The sequence below is a fragment of the Pleurodeles waltl genome, chromosome 3_1, assembly GCF_031143425.1.
Source record: "Pleurodeles waltl isolate 20211129_DDA chromosome 3_1, aPleWal1.hap1.20221129, whole genome shotgun sequence".
Classification (NCBI taxonomy): domain Eukaryota; kingdom Metazoa; phylum Chordata; class Amphibia; order Caudata; family Salamandridae; genus Pleurodeles; species Pleurodeles waltl.
Window position 1 is genome coordinate 799,387,007 of NC_090440.1, and position 19,175 is coordinate 799,406,181.

Consider the following 19,175-nt stretch of genomic DNA (forward strand, 5'->3'; position numbering starts at 1 on the left):
GGGACCTAATTTGTCAATATTTGGTAATATTTTTTAATTTTCTAGGCTCTCGCGGACCCCCTGAGAAGGCTTCGTGGACCCCCAGGGGTCCCCGGACCACAGGTTGAGAACCACTGACATAGAGGGTGCTGGTGTAGTAAAGAACATGGAAGGCACTGGTGGAGGAAGCAACCAAAGAGAGGAATGTGAGAGGAAGCAAATGGATGAGATGTAGCATAACGTAAAAGGGGAGAAGTAAACGGTTGAAAAAGCAACACATGGGAATAAGTGCATGATGGCATCATGGAGGAGGGCAGGGTAGACGCACATTGGCAGGAAAAGAGTTCCGCTAAGGCGGAAGAGCGTCACCCCACTGGATTGCAGAGAAAATAAAATGGTAATATCGCTATGTTAATATCATTTTATTTTTTTCCTGGGAGAAGGGGCTGGGCTGGAGGGAAGGGGCCAGAGGAGAGGTATGTGCACTATAAAGTGCGCGTGTCTGCCTGGCTGGACGTATTGGGCCGGCCAAACAGACATGCACACTTTGCATGTTCTCTACCCAGCTGTATTGCACAGTCAAGTAGAGAACATGCCCAGGCTCCCATTCCCAGTCTGAGCAATGAAGCAGGCTTCTCAGACCAATCAAGACGCTGCTGTTGCTGGTGACAGCAGCATCATGATTGGCTGGGATCCTGGGAACAGGAAGAGGACGAGGGAGGCGGGGAGATGAACGCCTCTCCCCCACAGGTAAGCTTTTTAATTTTTTTTAATGAATAAGAAACAACATCATGAGAGTGACAATGAAGCCAACCAATGGCAAGCAACAGGCAGCCTCTAAGCCCAATGTCTCACAACAGAAGCATATGTGCGGTCTCTCAGTCGATACCCAAGAAAGCAAAATGCTTTTGAATCTTGTTTCCATCTCTTAGCTGAACTGCTCCTCTCCTGCTACTAACATGTATCCAGCATCCCATTTGCAAAACTTGATTCTAATGGATATTGCTACCTGCAGATCCCTCGCCTTTTTTAATACCCCAGCTATCAGTCCAGATCTGTAAACTTTTTGATAGTTCTCCCACTCCATTAGCGGGCACTGGATCCACCTTGGCACCGTATGCTGTTCCTCGTGACCCTACTGGAGCCATAAAACACCCCCATTGCCATGCTGATGTCTGCTTCCTTTTTTATGCACCATCCATATGAGCTGAAGGTTTTCACATCTCCTAACATTAGCGTTGCTATTCAATGGTTTATCCATCTTATAATAGATAACAACAGCTTTTCTTAGCATTCCTTCACCCCTTCACCTAAATGGTCTGGAAAGAAAACTGTGTGTTGACCTGGCCCTTCCTGCAGGGTCATCGCCAAACATTTTGCCTTTTTACTCTACTTTTTGCTGAATTCATTTTTGTTGGCTTTAGGACTCTGGGCACTGTTCCGCTGCCTACCAGTGCTAAAGTGCATTTGCTCTCTGCTTAAAACATGGTAAGACTGGCTTATCCACAGTTGCCATATTTAATTTACTTATAGGTACCTAGTAAAGTGCACATGGTCTGTAAATTAAATGCTTCCAGTGGACCTGCTGCACTAATTGCGCCACTGACTTCAATAGGTCTTCAAACATGACTCAGGCATGCAAACTGTCAGGTTAACTGTCTTGCCAGACCCAAACCTTCCTTTTTAGTACATATGTCACCCCTAAGGTAGGCCCTAGACAGCCTAAGGGCAGGGGATAGTGTAATAAAAAAGTAAGACATGTACTCTAACGTGCTACATGTCCTAGTAGTGAAATATTTGAGATTAGAATAACATTGCAATTACCTTAATACATTTTATCAATTTAATTTCCAATTGGGAAGCGATGGGGCCCCCTTAGTTTGGTGTCTCTGGAATCACCTTTTAAAATCACAACTTATGGTGAAGTCAGATTTTAAATTGTAATTCTGAAAATGCCACTTTTAGGAAGTTGACATTTTCTAACTTTAACTGTACAGGATTTTTTTTGGTACAGCCTCCCAAGCACCCACCTCCAGAACTGGACCTGCTTGGGGAATCTATTCAGAAGTAGGGTAACCTGCAGGTAGAAATATCTACGTATCTGTCTCTGAATACATGCCTGGGTGGGTGACAGCTGGGCTTTTGTGCATTCCTTCCAGACAGTCGCACACAAAGGGAGCTTAGATGTGAATGATGGACCATCCACAGCTTGATGGGCCATCCTGGGCAGGACGGGAGAGAGGGGCGGACACATCTGAATGGGCTGTGTCCTGTTCCTACACAAAGGCTGCATTCCTCTTTGTAGTGAGTCTAGGGCCAGGGCAGGAAGGGTAGGGACTATGTATACTTCAAAAGATTCTCAGTAAGGGCTCCTCCACTTCAAAGGCACCGCTGGCTATAGGAACTGGACCTCAAACATTACCAGTTTAGTAGTTTCTGGATCTGTGGATAATCTGCCAAAAAGGAGTGCTGTACTGCTTAAAGGACTGCCACTCTGCTGGACTCTTATTCTGCTGCCCTCCTTGCCTGGTAGTGAGAACTGGACCTGAATCTCTCCAGTCCAGAGCCAAAGTGACACATAGGGATTGCTGGCTGTTCTTCTGAACTCAAGGACATCAAAGACTTCTCTTCATCCTTCATCAGCACCTGGACTTCACTTGCTGTAAATCTTACCCTGCCAAGTGGTGCCAGTCCAATCCTGGGCCATTGGAAGGGGGTATATAGTGCTGCAACTGCCAGAACATGCACAATGATGCTGTTGCGCTGATCAGAATTGGTAAATCTCCGTTGATGCATTGCTGCTGCTGTGAGGAACGAGGACACCAAATTGCCATTGACGCCTCTGCATCACCACTACTGTGATGATAAGGAGCACTGCATTGCTGACTGCACAATATATTGGGGGTTATTACAACTTTGGAGGAGGTGTTAATCCGTCCCAAAAGTGACGGTAAAGTGACCGATATACCACCAGCCGTATTACGAGTCCATTATATCCTATGGAACTCGTAATACGGCTGGTGGTATATCCATCCCTTTCTTGTCACTTTTGGGACGGATTAACACCTCCTCCAAAGTTGTAATAACCCCCATTGTCTCCATTCCCAATGCATCCCCGACTTTGCCCGGCTCAGAGCTGATGCATTGCATACATCTGTGGGATCAATGCCTACACATTGCCTCCTCTGCTTCTCCAGTCAGGTTCCTGACGTCGACACAACTCTGAACCAAGGTACTGTTTTCAGCAGGCCAAGGCTGGTCCCTGTATCTGACCCGTGCTCCATCGCGGTTAGCCTCACTTTTCAGATTTTACCCGGTCTAGAGCGGACAGATAACCCCGGTTGGTGCTTTACACTTCTAAGCACTACAACTAAGTTTGTTCTTTGAAAGTTAATATATGCACTTCTCTTTATTGGATGTTTGTCAGTTTGGACTTGTTCTGTTCAATAAATTAAGCTCTAATTTGCTAACTAGATGTGGTATCTTTTTGTGTGGTGTTTTCACTGTTTTACTGTTTGAAGTGTTGCAAAAATACTTACAACATTGCCTCTTAAATTAAGCCTGACTTCTCTGTGCTAAGCTGCTAGGAGGTGAGCCCTTGTTAATTTAGGGTGTGTTTGTGACTTACCCTTACTAGGAATGTGGTTTCTGCTTGGACAGGAAGCATTCCTCTGCCAACAAGAAACCCAATCTCTAACACTGTGCAAAGACTGCAACGATCAAATGTCTAACACAGACTCTCACACGATCTGTCTATGGTGCCTTGGGACCACAACATTGAAACCTGCAGTTCCTGTCAGCATATGTATCCAAGGGCTCTCAAACAACATTCATGGCCAGAATGAGGGCGAACATTGGGATGCCTAGAACCTCATCCAAGATCCAAATCCCCATCCTTACTATCTTCCAAATCATTGAAGAGAAAACACAAAACAAAGAAAATACCCTAATTACATCACACCTCATAGTAAGTAACTGCCACCAAGAACTTAACCGTTTCCTCAAAAATTGGAGCAAGAAAAACCTGCAGAAGATCTCACTCTGGCGACTCCGTCACACCTTATGCTGACCAACCCATCTGGTCCTGCACCTCAGTTCGAACTGGCACCCAGCTCTGTATGAGCTGTGGCGTCGACTCCGAGGTCTTAGTCAAATAAGACATATCCGGCATTCCCAACATCGGTCTCTCTTTTTAAATATGATGTTTAGGTATTTTATTATTAATTAATTATCAGTTTTAATAAATACCTATATGTCCCATCAGCTGAGCCCATGAGACAGATGGCCTACTCCTTGTATAGCTTACTGATGCCTTTTCAATCTGTGCCCTTCACTCCCTTCCTGTGATTACTTCAGGTGTTTTGGTCGAATCCAGCACAGCTGATTCTGAAAATGATGCCGCCGCCACTCTTTGTTCCAATGTCTTCGCCTTCAGTGCAGGACCGCACATCCTCTCCAGCATTGCTCTCCTCCCCACCGGTGCTGCAGGCTATGCCACTGGTGCAGCAAACAACTCCACTGCCACCAAGATTATCTCGGGTGCCACATGTACCGATTCTGCAAGACATTCCATTGGAACGTCTCTAGTCAGACACCTTTACCTTTCCTATGGTACAGAGAGAGATGCACAGACTGATGGAAGAAGGTAGACACTTCTTTGGGGATTTTGATCCTCAGGAGTATCCTAATACACAGCATCAGGAACAAATGGATCCAGATTTTGAAGGGTTAAAAGATGTCACAGGCCTTAAAATCTTCCTTGAAGTGGGAGCAGCTATTTCCAACTGGTCTTCCCCTCCTGACCTCACCTCATATTACTCCAACATACTAAAGGCAGCTGATATGCTAGACCTAGAATTACCAACAACAGAAGTTAACTCAGACACCCTGACAGAAGCCCTTCACAATACCTTCTAATCATCAAACCATTCTCTTTAACGAGGCCATAACAGAACTCATATTGGTGATATGCTAGAAACCAACAACTTCCACCTCGGGTGCCCTGATCCATATCCCATTAGTACAAACCATCTCCTGAAGACCCTATCTTTCTGACTTCACATCCTACTCCTGGGAGCCTGGTAGTACAAGCATTTTGTCCCACTCAGTTAACACCTGGATCATTTCTGTCTGCACCATCAGACCGGGAGTCAAACCAGATGAAGCAATTTGCAAAAAAATGCATTCTCAGCTAGGAGTATGGCTCTTAAATTCATAAACGCCACTTCCTTATTAGGCAGATATATCCATGTCCTGTTAGATTCTGCTCATGCAGTAATCTCTAGCTTACCATCAGACCTACATTTATGTTTTTCAGAGCTGATAGACCATGGCCATGTTGCTGTGATGCAAATTATCAAATCTGGCATCAATAGTGCAGACATTTTAGCAACAGCTATGGGCACTTCTGTCTCCCTGTGTAGACATGTCTTGCTAAGAAACAGCGGGGTTTTGCAAGATGTGCAACCACTCATGGACTTACTCTTTGATAGTTGTAGGCTCTATGATGCTAAATGGATTCAGCTTTAGAAGGATTCCTAGATAGCAAAGCAAGTGCAAGGTCTGTAGATCTGCAAACATAATCCAGAGAGACAATTTAAAACATTTCAAGGATTTAGCAGAGGTTTTTCCTTTCAAGGATGACAGCAATATAGTCACCAACAGCAGCAGCAATCAATCCCCCTCGACAAGAGCTATAGAGGACAGAGCAAATTAAGACAATGTGCCCTGTCCTTACATTCCTCTCCTCTTCCTCCTCTTTCCCAGTCATGGAAAGGGAAACAGCCCTAGTTCAACCTTACCTCAACACTCTGTCCATTGGAGGATGGGTTTCCTCCTTTCTACAAGCTTGGATAACCATTACTTCAGATCTTTGGGTCTTGTGAATTCTGGTAAGGGGTTATACTCTACCCTCCACCCTCTCTCATCCCTCCCCAGCCAGAAGTAGTCCCTTAAGATCACCTTTGTATCTTTTGACTGAAAACACAATCATTGTTCTTAAAGGGCGCAGTGGAGTTGGTTCCAAAGCTGAAAAGGGGATCAATGATGCTACTCCTGATCCTTCTGAACCTCCAAGATGGACAGCAGTCTTCGTCCAGTCTTGGTCCTCAGTTCCTCAAAAAGTAAAAGTCCAAAATGATGTCCGTAGGTTAAGTTCTGCTAGCACTGAAAGCAGAAGACTGGATGGTGTCTGTTGATCTGCAGGATGCATTCATCCAATCCTGCAGGTTCACAGGAAGTTCCTCTGCTTTATTACAGGATCTCAACATTATCAGTTTGTGGTCCTTCCGTTTGGCCTTACTTCCACACCACAAATCTTCCTGAAGGTGTGATGGCTGTGGTGGCTTCTCATTGCAGACGAGCGGGAATCCATTGTTTTCCCCTACTTTGATGACTGGCTGATCAATGCCAGGTCTCCAGGGATGGTGTCTCACCACTTGCAGTTGGTAACGCAATTGTTTTATGACCTTGACCTGTACCTGGACTTTTCAGTCAACAAGGCCAAATATTACCTGATGCCCTCTCAGGGCATCCTGTTTATAGGGGCAATGCCGGACACTAAATTGAGTCTAGCTTTTTTCCACTCCAGAGAGAATTAAAGACATTCAGGCTGTCATTCTGATGTTTCATGATAGAGCGGTCATTAGAGTCTTAAAAGTCTTATGCCTGCTAGGTCTGCCAGCCTCCTACCTTCTGTTACTCACTCATGCATGCTGGCACATGAGAACCCTCCAGTGGGTCCAACACAACAGAGATCTACAAGGTAGTATCACGATCCCCATAATGTGGTGGGCTTTCTTTCCTTCTTTAGTGGTCAGTCTGTCCAGATCTTGACAGACAATACCACTATGATGTAGTATATCAACAAACAAGAGGGAGTAAGGTTGTATCTTCTCTGCAGAGAAGCACGCGGTTCTGGTCTGGGCACAGGATCATCAGATTTGCTTAATGGCAAATCACCTGTCTGGAGTTCACAGTGTAACAGTGGACAGTCTCATCTAGTGGTGATTTGCTGACCACAAGTTGTGCCTTTATCCGTAGATAGTCCAGACCATCTTGATTGCCACTCAAGAGAGCACTTACTGATGAAAATTGTGTACCCTCCAGTATCTAATGCCGGCATATGAGTTGCTTGAAGTGGTACTTTCCACTTCTTTATGCGTTTGCGCCCATACCCTACTCTCACAATCACTGGGGCAGGTTGTACATCTCGGACTCCAGAGCCTCCACCAACATGCCTGGAGACTGAATGGGGCATGCTGCATGTTTTGTCTGGATCCCCAGCTATTTTATGTTCAAGAAGACACCCCGCCAAAACTGCTTTTTCTGCTAGATGGGCCACATTTGTTGAATGGTGTGCAGACAACTCTATTGATCCTCTTTGGGCTCATCTATTGGATATTTTCTATTCTGCCCTCTAGTTATCCCAGCAAGGATGCACAGTTGCCACTGTTAAAGGTAATTTGTCTGCCTTTTCGACTTTTCTATGTCTATCTGATCAACCGTTCCTCTTTAATTCACCTGTTGTTCTAAGTTTCCTCCATGGTCTCACAAACAAGTACTCACCTACTCAATTTATTATGCCACAATAGGATCTTAATTTGGCTCATAGTTAACTAATGTTTTCCTTGTTTGATTTTTACACAGTTGTCGCTTACGTTTACTAACATTTAAGACTGTTTTCTTAATTTAGCAAATACCAGCTTTGAGTGCAAAACCTCCTTTCTCTTCCTTCTTCCCTGATGTTGAAAACCAGGGCTTCCTTCCTGTCACAAATGGTTACCCCTTTCCACTTATGGCAATCCCTTACCCTTTCCACATCCAATCCTTCTCCATAGTCAACTAAAGAGGAGGAAAAACTCCTTCATTTTGATCTCAGTACAGTATCCAGCTTCTACCTGCATAGTTCAGACTGGGTGATCAACCTTTTGTGGCATATTTTGGAAAGATGAAAGTCCAGGCAGTCCACAAACAAACCCTTTCAAGGTGGATAATCCTGTGCATCAAGATCTGCTATGGAAGTGTGAACAAGGATCCTCCACAAACTATTTGATCTCATGCTACCCGACCAAATTCCTCTACATCTGCCATAGTGGCAGATATTTCCAAAGTGGCAACTTGATCATCCCTTCACACTTTTGTAAATCACCAATCTTTAGATTTCAAAGTGAGGAGGGATGGTCACTTTGCTTGGTCAGCTGTACAGGAGTTTTTGGTATAGCCTCCTATGCACCCACTACCAGAACTGGAACTGCTTGGGGAATCTATTCAGAAGGTGGGGAACCTGCAGGTAGAAGTATCCATTACAAGAATAAATTACCTACCATTGATAAACTTTTTCTGGTGGATACTCCACCTGCAGATTTCTCACTGACCCACCCACCTTCCCTTTTCATCGCTGTAAGGACTAAAAGTCCTACTTTTTGTACTTTAACAATGAAAACTGAACCCATCTGGTTAAGATGTTGGTTTCATCTGTTTGCGTTAAAGGATGTGCTAAACAATTTATGAAACAGACGTTAGCAAGCTGACAGGAGCACTTTATGGCTCTAGTGATGTTACAAGGAGCTGCGAGCAGTTCTAAAGTGAAGCTGTGCCTTGCCTCCTACATGTGTGGGGGAGGTATTGAAAATTTCCCGATCCGGACTAATGCCTGGGATATTAAAATGGTGAGGAATCTGCAAGTGTAGATGCAGTATCCACCAGAAAGTGTTATCAAAGGTAAGTAACCTGTTCTTTTCATTGTAACATCACATTTTTTAATTCATCTGCGTCGTTTAGAATGCCTGACTCGACTTTAGACTGGCTTTGATGCCTACTTTGATGATTTTTTTTCTATTTTGAGACCATGAGAATTGTTTTTTATGGCGCATTCTGAGGATATTTTCCTTGTTTTACACAGTTGGAATTGGTAATCCTTTCCTTTGCATATTTCCAGTTTCTATTAAATGCCCTTGTAGATCATTGGTTATAATTTTAAATATGTTACTGTTTTATCATCTTATGTTTATCAGCATTAATGTAATGTTTTGTGTTTACTAAAGTATTTCATTTTCAAGGCGTTCTCAAGGCATCAATTGAGTTCTGAAACTATGCATCTTGTAATAAATTAATTTGTCTTTTTCTTAGCAAATCTATAGTTTTGGAAAGAAACTAGGACAAGGCAGTTTTGGAGTGGTGGTAGAAGCAACACACAAAGAAACTCACCTAAAATGGGCAATTAAAAAAGTAAATAGAGAAAAGGTAAAATATTGTGTTCCGTTCTAGTATGTACTTTAATAATATATTTTATTTTATTTCTAGCTCTTACTACTGTTTTTAGAACAATGTATTGTGTAATTGCAGACTTGCTTTGCTCTAACATGTGTTAAATACAATATACCAGTTTCTTGCAAAACAAATGTTGCGCGAATTAGATTTTACCTTAAAAAACAAGAGACGTTTGGCAAAACAGGAAATGTTTTGTTTAATTAAACATTACGACCGGGACAGCAGTTGCAGCACCGGGGTCTGTGGACTGTCTATCGATAGCACTTTGACATGGTCCATGTTTTATACAATTCTCTGGGAGCAGAAAACACACATCCAGTGAGTTGATGTCCGGCCTAAGGGGCACGTGGTCGCTGAGTGTGCTTTACTGGGGCCAATCTCTGGGGACCATTGTAGTGTTGCTTGCCTATATGTGGTATCTGATCTAAGGTTCTGCGTTTGACTGTCGGCTAAGTGTTACCCCACCTGTGACCCATCAGTCATTAACCTTCAGGCCTGGGTTGCAGAGCCTGCCTGACCACGTACCTAAGTGCTGGGGTTGACAGAGAGTTGATGATGGGTAAATCCAACAGGGGTGATGTGACTTCAGTCATATATGAAAATGCATCGTTCATGTTTAAAAGGGGTCTTGCTGTTGTGTGTATAAACTGACCTGCTGTCAACACAAGGGCATGCTGAACAAGGGGTTAGTCGACTAGAACAATTGTAGTAATTTTGAATGAGGTGTTTGATTAATGGAATGCACAAAATGTACTTGTTGAAGCAATCTATGCAAAAATGGCAACTGAGTATGAGAAGAAATAGGTTGGGGATGCAAATCTATGCAAGTTTCCAAACAGGTTGTGTATTTCTTGAACTCCTTCCTTTTGCAGGTGGTGGCCTTTTTTTATTAGAACAAGTCAAATTCCACTCTAAGATTCAGACTTAGACTTTGGGGTTCTATTCCTTTTATTCCAGATATGTGATCTCTGTATTTGCCTAAATTAATGGTAAATCTCCAAAAATTATGCAGAAACTGTGGTATAACAGAATACTGTGTCGTTACACTTATTACTACATAACAAGTTTTTTAGTAAAGCAAAATGATGTAATGTGAATGGAATTTTGGGTAACCTCTTTGATGTTAAAATGTAAGCTAATAAATCAGTGGTTTAGAGCCTTTTAGATTATGGTGCCTCCCTCGTTGTGTGAGGACTTTTTATGTCATCTGTGTGTAGTAGTTATTTTACATAAGTTCTGATTTCTAACTGGCGTTCTTTCCATTTCTTTAGGCTGGAAGTTCAGCCGTTAAGCTACTAGAAAGGGAAGTTAGCATATTAAAAATTGTGAAACACGAGCACATAATACATCTAGAAGAGGTTTTTGAAACTCCTAAGGTAAGGATCACTTAATGCTTCATAGTAAAATCACCCATTTAGAACCCTTTAAAAACTGATTTTGTTGCCTTAGTCTAATGACTTTTACTCTTTCGCTCAATGCCTCTTCCTTCCCACAGTGCGGGATGGACATCTTTACCTTGATTAACCGAGCATGAACGTGAGACAGATGACCTAGAACTGAAAACTCTTGTTATGATGTACATGCCAGTCTGGTAGCAAAATCTTCATCCACCTAATGTCTTCGATTTGACTTGTTTGGTCACTTTTTGTGTACTTAGTCACTTGGCTGTTTGGGGTCTACTCTCTTTAAAGCATAACCAGGACATTTTATTTTGGTGGGGAGATTTCTTTCTCCCTTCTTTCCTTTGTTTATATTGCAGCTAACTGGTTTCAATGACTATATGGAGTTTTATCTGTACCTGACCCTCTAGGGTTCTGATCAGAGGTAAAGTTATCTTCATCTAAATCCTATTTGGAGACTTTGTGCTTCCTTTTCTTGAAGTACTTTTCATCTCAGTGGAGTTCTGGGAAACTGAGAGTAAATTATCCAGTCATTCTAAAGGATTCTGAAAACAGGCTGCTTAATTTTGCAGTCATTATCCAATACCCTCAATAGTTAGGAATAGGTCCCAGAAAAGCAGATCTGGTTGTTACCTCCATCACACTTTGGACGACCTTGCATGCCTAATTGTGGGGAAAATCTAAGGTATCAGTGCCTAATGCTCCTTGTGAGAACCCACAGAGACAAAAGCCTAATCTTTTCATGTCAGCACAACAATACAGCACTGAATTCACTGCTATAGCAACTGTTACCTGGCAAACGTTCAAGTCCCTGTACAGTCGAACTCTTCAGCTATTGTATTGGTACACAGAACATGAGAAACCAATAATACTTGTTAGATCTGACATGCTTGACATGGTTTCCCCCAAATGTTTTGCCTTGTCACTCCTGTTTTGCTGAGTTAGTTTTTGTTGACATTGAGACCCTGCACACTTTACCACTGCTGGCCACTATTAAAGCGCTTGTGCTCACTCCTCTAAACATGGTAAACTTGTCCAACAGACATTTGGTACATTTCATTTACTTGGAAGTCCCTAGTAAATTGATGATACATGTACCCCTCCTGTAAATTAAATGCTACAAGTGGACCGGTAATACTTATTGTGCCCCCTACTTAAGTAGACCCTTAAAACATATCTCAGGCCTGCCATTGCAGACTGTGTGCAATTTTAAACTGCCAAGTCGACTTGGCAAAATAAACCTTTTATCTGATAGAAACTTCTAGTTGCAGATTCCTTACTTTTGAATTCCCCCCAGGCGTCAGACTGGATCTGGAGAATTTTGTGAGGAGTACCCCTGTGCACTGCCAGGTGGTGTTGATCGGCTCTGTGTCCATCCTTCTTGCCGGATCAGCAGTGGCCAAAAAGCAACACAATGAGGGTTTGTTTGCTCACTCTACACAAGCTACAGCTGCAACCACTGCGTTAGCACTCAGAGATACCGGTCCTTGACATCAGTCGGGCTGCAACGTAGGCAATCCCGCACACATTTACCAAACACTACTGCCTCAACAGTCACGTCTGTAGGGACGGGTACTTTGCTTGTTCTTTCTTGCAAGACTTTCTAATATGAACCTGTTTTGCAGACCCACCTATGGGGATGGTACAGCATGGGTATCAATTTAAAGGTAAGGAATCTGCAACTAGACGTCTCTATCAGATGAACATGTTTACTTACCTTCGGTAACACCTTATCTGATAGAGACAATATCTATTTGCATATTCCTTGCTGACCCATCAATCCTTCCTGCTCTATCAACTGATTTCTAGGGACTCTCCTTTCAATGCCTTAGTTTTGACACACTAGTAGTTAGTCGTTTTATGACTCTGTGCTTCTGGCGTGAAATGTTGTGAAAAGAAAGTGATGTCAGCGCGCCGGGGTGGCGCCTATATAAGAACTGAGATGTCATATGTGGTGCGTATAATGCCAACAACGGACACAGAGCTGTCATACGCCACCTGACGGCGAGCAGGGGTACTGTTAGAGAATTCTCCAGATCGAGTGTGACACCTGGGAGAAATTCAAAGGTAAGGAATCTGCAACTAGATATTATCTCTCCAAGATATGGTGTTACCAAAAGTAAGTAACTTGTTGCTGAGCCTAAAACTCCCTTTTTAATACATATGTCACCCATAGGCTCTATACAGCCCTTTAGGGAGGGTGCATTATATTTAGAAAGATGGACATGTACTTGTTATTTGCTCCTAGTGATAACCTGACATATTCATTTTTAACTATTGTGAGGCCTATATATCCAACAGGATAAACTTGGGCTACTTTATTACATTTTATAAGTAATATTTGTTTGGGAAAAGGTAGAGATATCCTGTTGCAGCTGTATGCTCCAAGGTCCAATACTCTCTTCCTGTTGGGTAATGCCCATAAACCACGAAGGGGAGAGGGAGGGCTAGACCACTATTTGAGGATTGGACCTGCTGTACCATAGCATCAGTATACTTAGAGAAGAAAGATTGAGTGTGTCTAGCCATCAGTAGGACGATGCAAATTCCTTTATTGGTTCTTCGTAATTTTCATTTTATTTACAGTGAATTGTTTCATGATTTTCTAGTGTAACTTGTTCCTAGTAATTCATGTTTAGTAGTCCATGTCTATCATCATCCAACACATGTTTCGCCCCCTGTGTGGCTCGACAGCTTGGGGCTTTCTCAAGGCTTCAAGGAAACAAATGACATGGGTTGCGGTGAATATATCAATAAACAGGTGTGTCCACCACCATGCTTGAAGTGAAGGAAAACCATAACGTCCTGAAGTAGTGCGTTACCACTTGTCACATATAGTTATATGCAAGTGTCTAGGTTTTTTAATTCTCTGTTCCAGAGAGAAATGTGTTATCGAGGTCATAGAAAGTCAAAATGTATGACTGAGTTACTAAGGATATTAGGGTGATGAGTGGCACTGGAATGCGACTATTTGCTTACGTTTGTTGGAAAGTAAAAGATGCTGGCACACAGCCAAATTACAAAAAAGCATAAAGGAAGAAAGTTTATCAGAAAAGGGAAAAGATAACTCTTACACCATTGTGGCATTAATTGCATACACATACAAGAAAAATTAATAAGTTAAAATATCTCAATTCAGGTAAGTCACAGCAATTATTTTCCCCATACATAATTCATGAGGCTCATATTATTGCCTGGTATAGGTCAAATTAAATGCAACATTCGAGTTAATAGCAATGTCATATCCTTGTGAAATTCATTTAGAGCACAAAATATACATAGGATTGTTTTTATAGTACATTGAGTTGGAGAGACATTGCTACATTGGTAAACCTGATTAATGTAAGAGCAATTCAAGGTAGCACATATTATTATCCCAATGTATGCCATCATGTAACTTGCACTGACCAAATGGGATAATCTGTTAAAATATCACTACCTTATTATTCCTTCCATAGCCCGAAAATGCCATTGAGTGATAACTGTTTTTATATATGAAGACCATGTTCAGTTTTATCTGATATAAAACTGCATTGTTTAAAGAGGCATGACACTCTCTCGAAGCTTATTGCCTTAATTTATGTAAATATGCTAACCTCTAGGTAGTGCCAAGATCACAGTGTTGAGATCCTCATAAAGACTTGCAAACTGCATGTTAACACGGTTGGCCCCATGTACACCATACTGCTCTATCGGCCATCCGATGCAAAGGAGCAAAAGAGCACATTCATGATAGAATAAGACAGTGGCCAAGTAAATTCAGCTAAGGCAAAGGGGACAGGGTGACTGATGTTTGTCCCACGGGTCCGTTGACAGATTAGTGAATGTGTTTCAAGATTAGTTAATTACTTTGTGACTGCTCAGTTTGAGCAATGCAAATGCATTTATCAGTATGCAAATGGCTTGCAGGCCTAGGGTGGCTTAGAAGCGAGAAGAGATTATCAGAGAGGTTGCATAGTTATAACTATATTGTATCAAGCAACCTGATGATAGTGGTCTACATAAGTAAATGCAGCAATGACAGTGCGGATAAACACCGAACATAAGTGACAGCTTAGTAATGTATTTCAGTATTATCTCGGACCCAAATTATGAAGTTGCCTAGGCTTGGAAGCCCTCCTATCTAATTCACGGGTAAATTCCGAGCAGCAGTTCCACCGTTGTGCTACCGGCCTGGTACTCGAGCGCCATATTTAAAGGGATTAAGGCCTCTAGATCCCTTTTCTGTTTATACTACTCGGGTATACCCCGATACACATGACGGCTGTGGGTAGCTGCCATCTTAGAATGTACTCAGTTGTATTGCGGCTACGCAGGGCAAAGGTTCTATCTCTCATGAGGAATGAAATATAAATTTGAGAAAGCAGCATTTGTTGTAACCCTATGCCACTGGTTATGTGTACCCTACTTCTCTTTAAGTGAGACTACGGAATCTAGAGCCACAAGATGGATATGAATGAAATGGCCATCATTAATTAAGAACCTGGAGCATAACGAGTAGGACTATAGGGAATAAGTAATGACATCCTGTAAGGAAATGCCTCTTTGGCATGGTTACCCCCTGACTTTTTGCCTTTGCCTTTGCTGATGCTAAGTTATGATTTGAAAGTGTGCTGTGACCCTGCTAACCAGGCCCCAGCACCAGTGTTCTTTACCTAAACTGTACCTTTGTCTCCACAATTGGCACAACCCTGGCACTCAGGTAAGTCCCTTGTAACTGGTACCCCTGGTACCAAGGGCCCTGATGCCAGGAAAGGTCTCTAAGGGCTGCAGCATGTCTTATGCCACCCTGGGGACCCCTCACTCACCATATACACACTGTTTGCCAGCTTGTGTGTGCTGGTGGGGAGAAAATGACTAAGTCGACATGGCACTCCCCTCAGTGCCATGCCAACCTCACACTGCCTACAGGTATAGATAAGTCACCCCTCCAGCAGGCCTTACAGCCCTAAGGCAGGGTGCACTATACCACAAGTGAGGGCATATCTGCATGAGCACTATGCCCCTACAGTGTCTAAGCAAAACCTTAGACATTGTAAGTGCACGGTAGCCATAAGAGTATATGGTCTGGGAGTCTGTCAAACACAAACTCCACAGTACCATAATGGCTACACTGAAAACTGGGAAGTTTGGTATCAAACGTCTCAGCACAATAAATGCACACTGATGCCAGTGTGCACTTTATTGTAAAATACACCCAGAGGGCATCTTAGAGATGACCCCTGAAAACATACCTGACTTCCAGTGTGGGCTGACTAGTCTCTGCCAGCCTGCCACACACCAGACATGTTGCTGGCCACATGGGGAGAGTGCCTTTGTCACTCTGTGGCCAGGAACAAAGCCTGTACTGGGTGGAGGTGCTTCTCACCTCCCCCTGCAGGAACTGTAACACTTGGCGGTGAGCCTCAAAGGCTCACCCCCTTTGTTACAGCGCCACAGGGCATCCCAGCTAGTGGAGATGCCCACCCCTCTGGCCACTGCCCCCACTTTTGGCGGCAAGGCTGGAGGAGATAATGAGAAAAACAAGGAGGAGTCACCCCCCAGTCAGGACAGCCCCTAAGGTGTCCTGAGCTGAGGTGACTCTTACTTTTAGAAATCCACCATCTTGTAGAAGGAGGATTCCCCCAATAGGATTAGGGATGTGCCCCCCTCCCCACAGGGAGGAGGTACAAGGAAGGTGTAGCCACCCTCAAGGACAGTAGCCATTGGCTACTGCCCTCCCAGACCTAAACACACCCCTAAATTCAGTATTTAGGGGCTCCCAGAACCGAGGAAGATAGATTCCTGCAACCTAAAGAAGAAGGACTGCTGACCTGAAGCCCTGCAGTGAAGACGGATACGACAACTGATTTGGTCCCAGCCCCACCGGCCTGTCTCCCTACTTCGAAGACAACTGCAACAGCGACACATCCAACAGAGTCCAGCGACCTCTGAAGCCTCAGAGGACTACCCTGCATCTAAAGGATCAAGAAGCTCCCGAGAACAGCGGCCCTGTTCAACAAACTGCAACTTTCTGCAACAATGAAGCAACTTTTAAAGACCACACGTTTCCCGCCGGAAGCGTGAGACTTTCCACTCTGCTGTTCTGGACACAGTGCAGTATCGGGCCTATCCTCCCGAACAGCGGGTCCAGGATATTCAGGTTATGATACCGATGTTTCGGCCTCTATCCTGGATTTCGGTGAGACAGACTCTGAGGCTTTTGGGACTCATGGCTTTCTGCATCCTATTGGTCAAGCATGCCAGATGGCGCATGAGGGCTCTGCAGTGGGATCTGAAGTTCCAATGGGCCCAGCATCAGGGAAATCTTACCGACGTGGTTCAGATCTCGGAGGGGACTGCAAAGGATCTGCAGTGGTGGTTAGTGAACTGCGATTGGGTCAAAGGCAGACTCCTCTCCCTTCCCCTACCAGATCTCACAGTAGTGACAGATGCCTCACTTCTGGGATGGGGCGGCCATCTGGGAGAGGTGGAGATCAGAGGTCACTGGTCTCCGGCGGAATCTGGGCTCCACATCAACTTGCTGGAGCTTCGGGCGATCCGACTAGCATTGAAATCATTTCTTCCTGTTGTGAAAGGGAAGGTAGTGCAGGTGTTCACGGACAACACTACCGCAATGTGGTACTGCAACAAGCAGGGCAGTGTGGGGTCGTGGACCCTTTGTCAAGAGGCTTTAAGTCGCTGGACATGGCTGGAACAGCAGGGCATGACCCTGGTGGTTCAACACCTGGCAGGTTCTCTGAACGCCAGGGCGGACAAGCTCACCCGAAAATGCTTAGAGGATCACGAATGGTGTCTCCATCCAGAGGTGACTCAAGGACTCTTTCAGCAGTGGGGAGAGCCTTGGTTAGATCTGTTCGCCTCCGCAGAGAACGCGCAATGTCAGCAGTTTTGCGCGTTGGAGTTTCCAAGGGGGCTATTGGTAGGCAACGCTTTTCATCGCGAGTGGAGTTCAGGCCTCCTGTCGCCTTTCCGCCTATACCACTTCTGCCCAGAGTTCTCAAGAAAATCAAGAACGACCGGGCCCAAGTAATCCTAGTGGCTCTGGATTGGGCACGGAGTGTTTGGTATCCAGAGCTTCTCAAAATGAGCATCGGTCCTCCAATCAGGCTGCCTCTTCGGGAGGATCTTCTGTCGCAGCAGCAGGGGAAGGTTCCCCACCTGAACCTGTCAACTCTGCGCCTTCATGCATGGAGATTGAGCGGCGACAGTTGATGGCTTATGACCTCCCTCCTGAGGTCTGTGATGTCATTCTGGCAGCCAGGCGTCCCTCTACTAAGTCTATCTACGCCTGCCGTTGGAAACGTTTTGTTTCATATTGTACATAGAGGTCTATTGATCCTCTTTCTTCTTCTCTGTCTAATATCCTTTTGTTTATATTATCTCTCCCCCAACAGGGTTCCTTCTTAGGGACTCTCAAGGGCTATCTTGCAGCCTTATCAGCCTTTCTTCGGGTGCCCGATCAACCATCTTTGTTTAAATCACCTATAGTACAGACATTTTTGCGACGGCTTGTGCATTTGTTCCCGCCTGTGCCTTTTGTTATGCCCCAGTGGGACCTTAATCTGGTTCTTACTTTCCTTATGTGTGCTCCCTTCGAGCCCTTACATAACTGTCCTCTTCGGCTGCTAACTATTAAGACAGCCTTTTTGGTGGCAATTACATCTGCTAGAAGAGTGAGTGAGCTCAAAACCGCCGTATCTCACAATCTTTCCTGAAAAAGTGGTTCTCAGAACTCGTGCCGCTTTCCTCCCCAAGGTGGTGACCCCTTTCCATCTGGGTCAAAATATCACCCTGCCACTCTTCTTTGCACCACCGCAACCCTCTAAGGAAGAGGAGCGTTTCCATCGGCTGGACCCAAAAAGAGCATTATCGTTCTATCTTGATCGCACTAAAGAGTTCCGGGTGGACGACCAACTCTTTGTGGGGTACGTTGGTGCAAAGAAGGGTCGGGCAGTACAGAAATGATCCATTTCGGGCTGGGTCATTCTCTATAAAGATCTGCTACAATTTGGTAAAGAAGCATTCTCCTGAGGGCTTGAGAGCTCACTCTACTAGGGGGAAAGCTGCTACCACTGCGTTAGCACGTGGTGTACCTGTGGTGGACATCTGTCAGGCTGCAACGTGGGCTACCTTGCACACATTTGCAAAACACTACTGCCTGGATAGCCAGGTGAGAAGAGAGGGGCATTTTGCCCATTCTGTCTTTCAGGACTTCCTGGTATAAAAATCTCCTTCAGACCCACGGCCATGGGTTATAGCTTGGGTATCTATTCTAAGGTAAGGAAGCTGCAGCTAGAAGTCTCTATCAGATGAACAAGTTACTTACCTTCGGTAACGAGGTATCTGGTAGAGACTCTATCTAGCTGCAGATTCCTTACACCCACTCAAGCATCCCCGCTCTGCGGATATTTTTATACACATATATGTATATATATGTGTATATGTGTGTGTGTGTGTGTGTGTGTGTGTGTGTATATATATATATATATATATATATATATATATATATATATATATATATAT

At 44.1% G+C, this 19,175-nt stretch overlaps 1 protein-coding gene across 3 annotated transcripts in view; it reads left to right on the forward strand.

Annotated features, from left to right (window-relative positions):
* Window positions 1-19,175, forward strand: part of STK33 (serine/threonine kinase 33) — a 788,409-nt gene that overhangs the window by 179,201 nt on the left and 590,033 nt on the right. For all 3 annotated transcript variants that reach the window (XM_069223669.1, XM_069223668.1, XM_069223670.1), the window contains 2 exons: window positions 9,109-9,222; window positions 10,521-10,625. In XM_069223669.1, coding sequence (XP_069079770.1) covers window positions 9,109-9,222; window positions 10,521-10,625 — 219 coding nt within the window. The remainder of the gene's footprint in view (window positions 1-9,108; window positions 9,223-10,520; window positions 10,626-19,175) is intronic.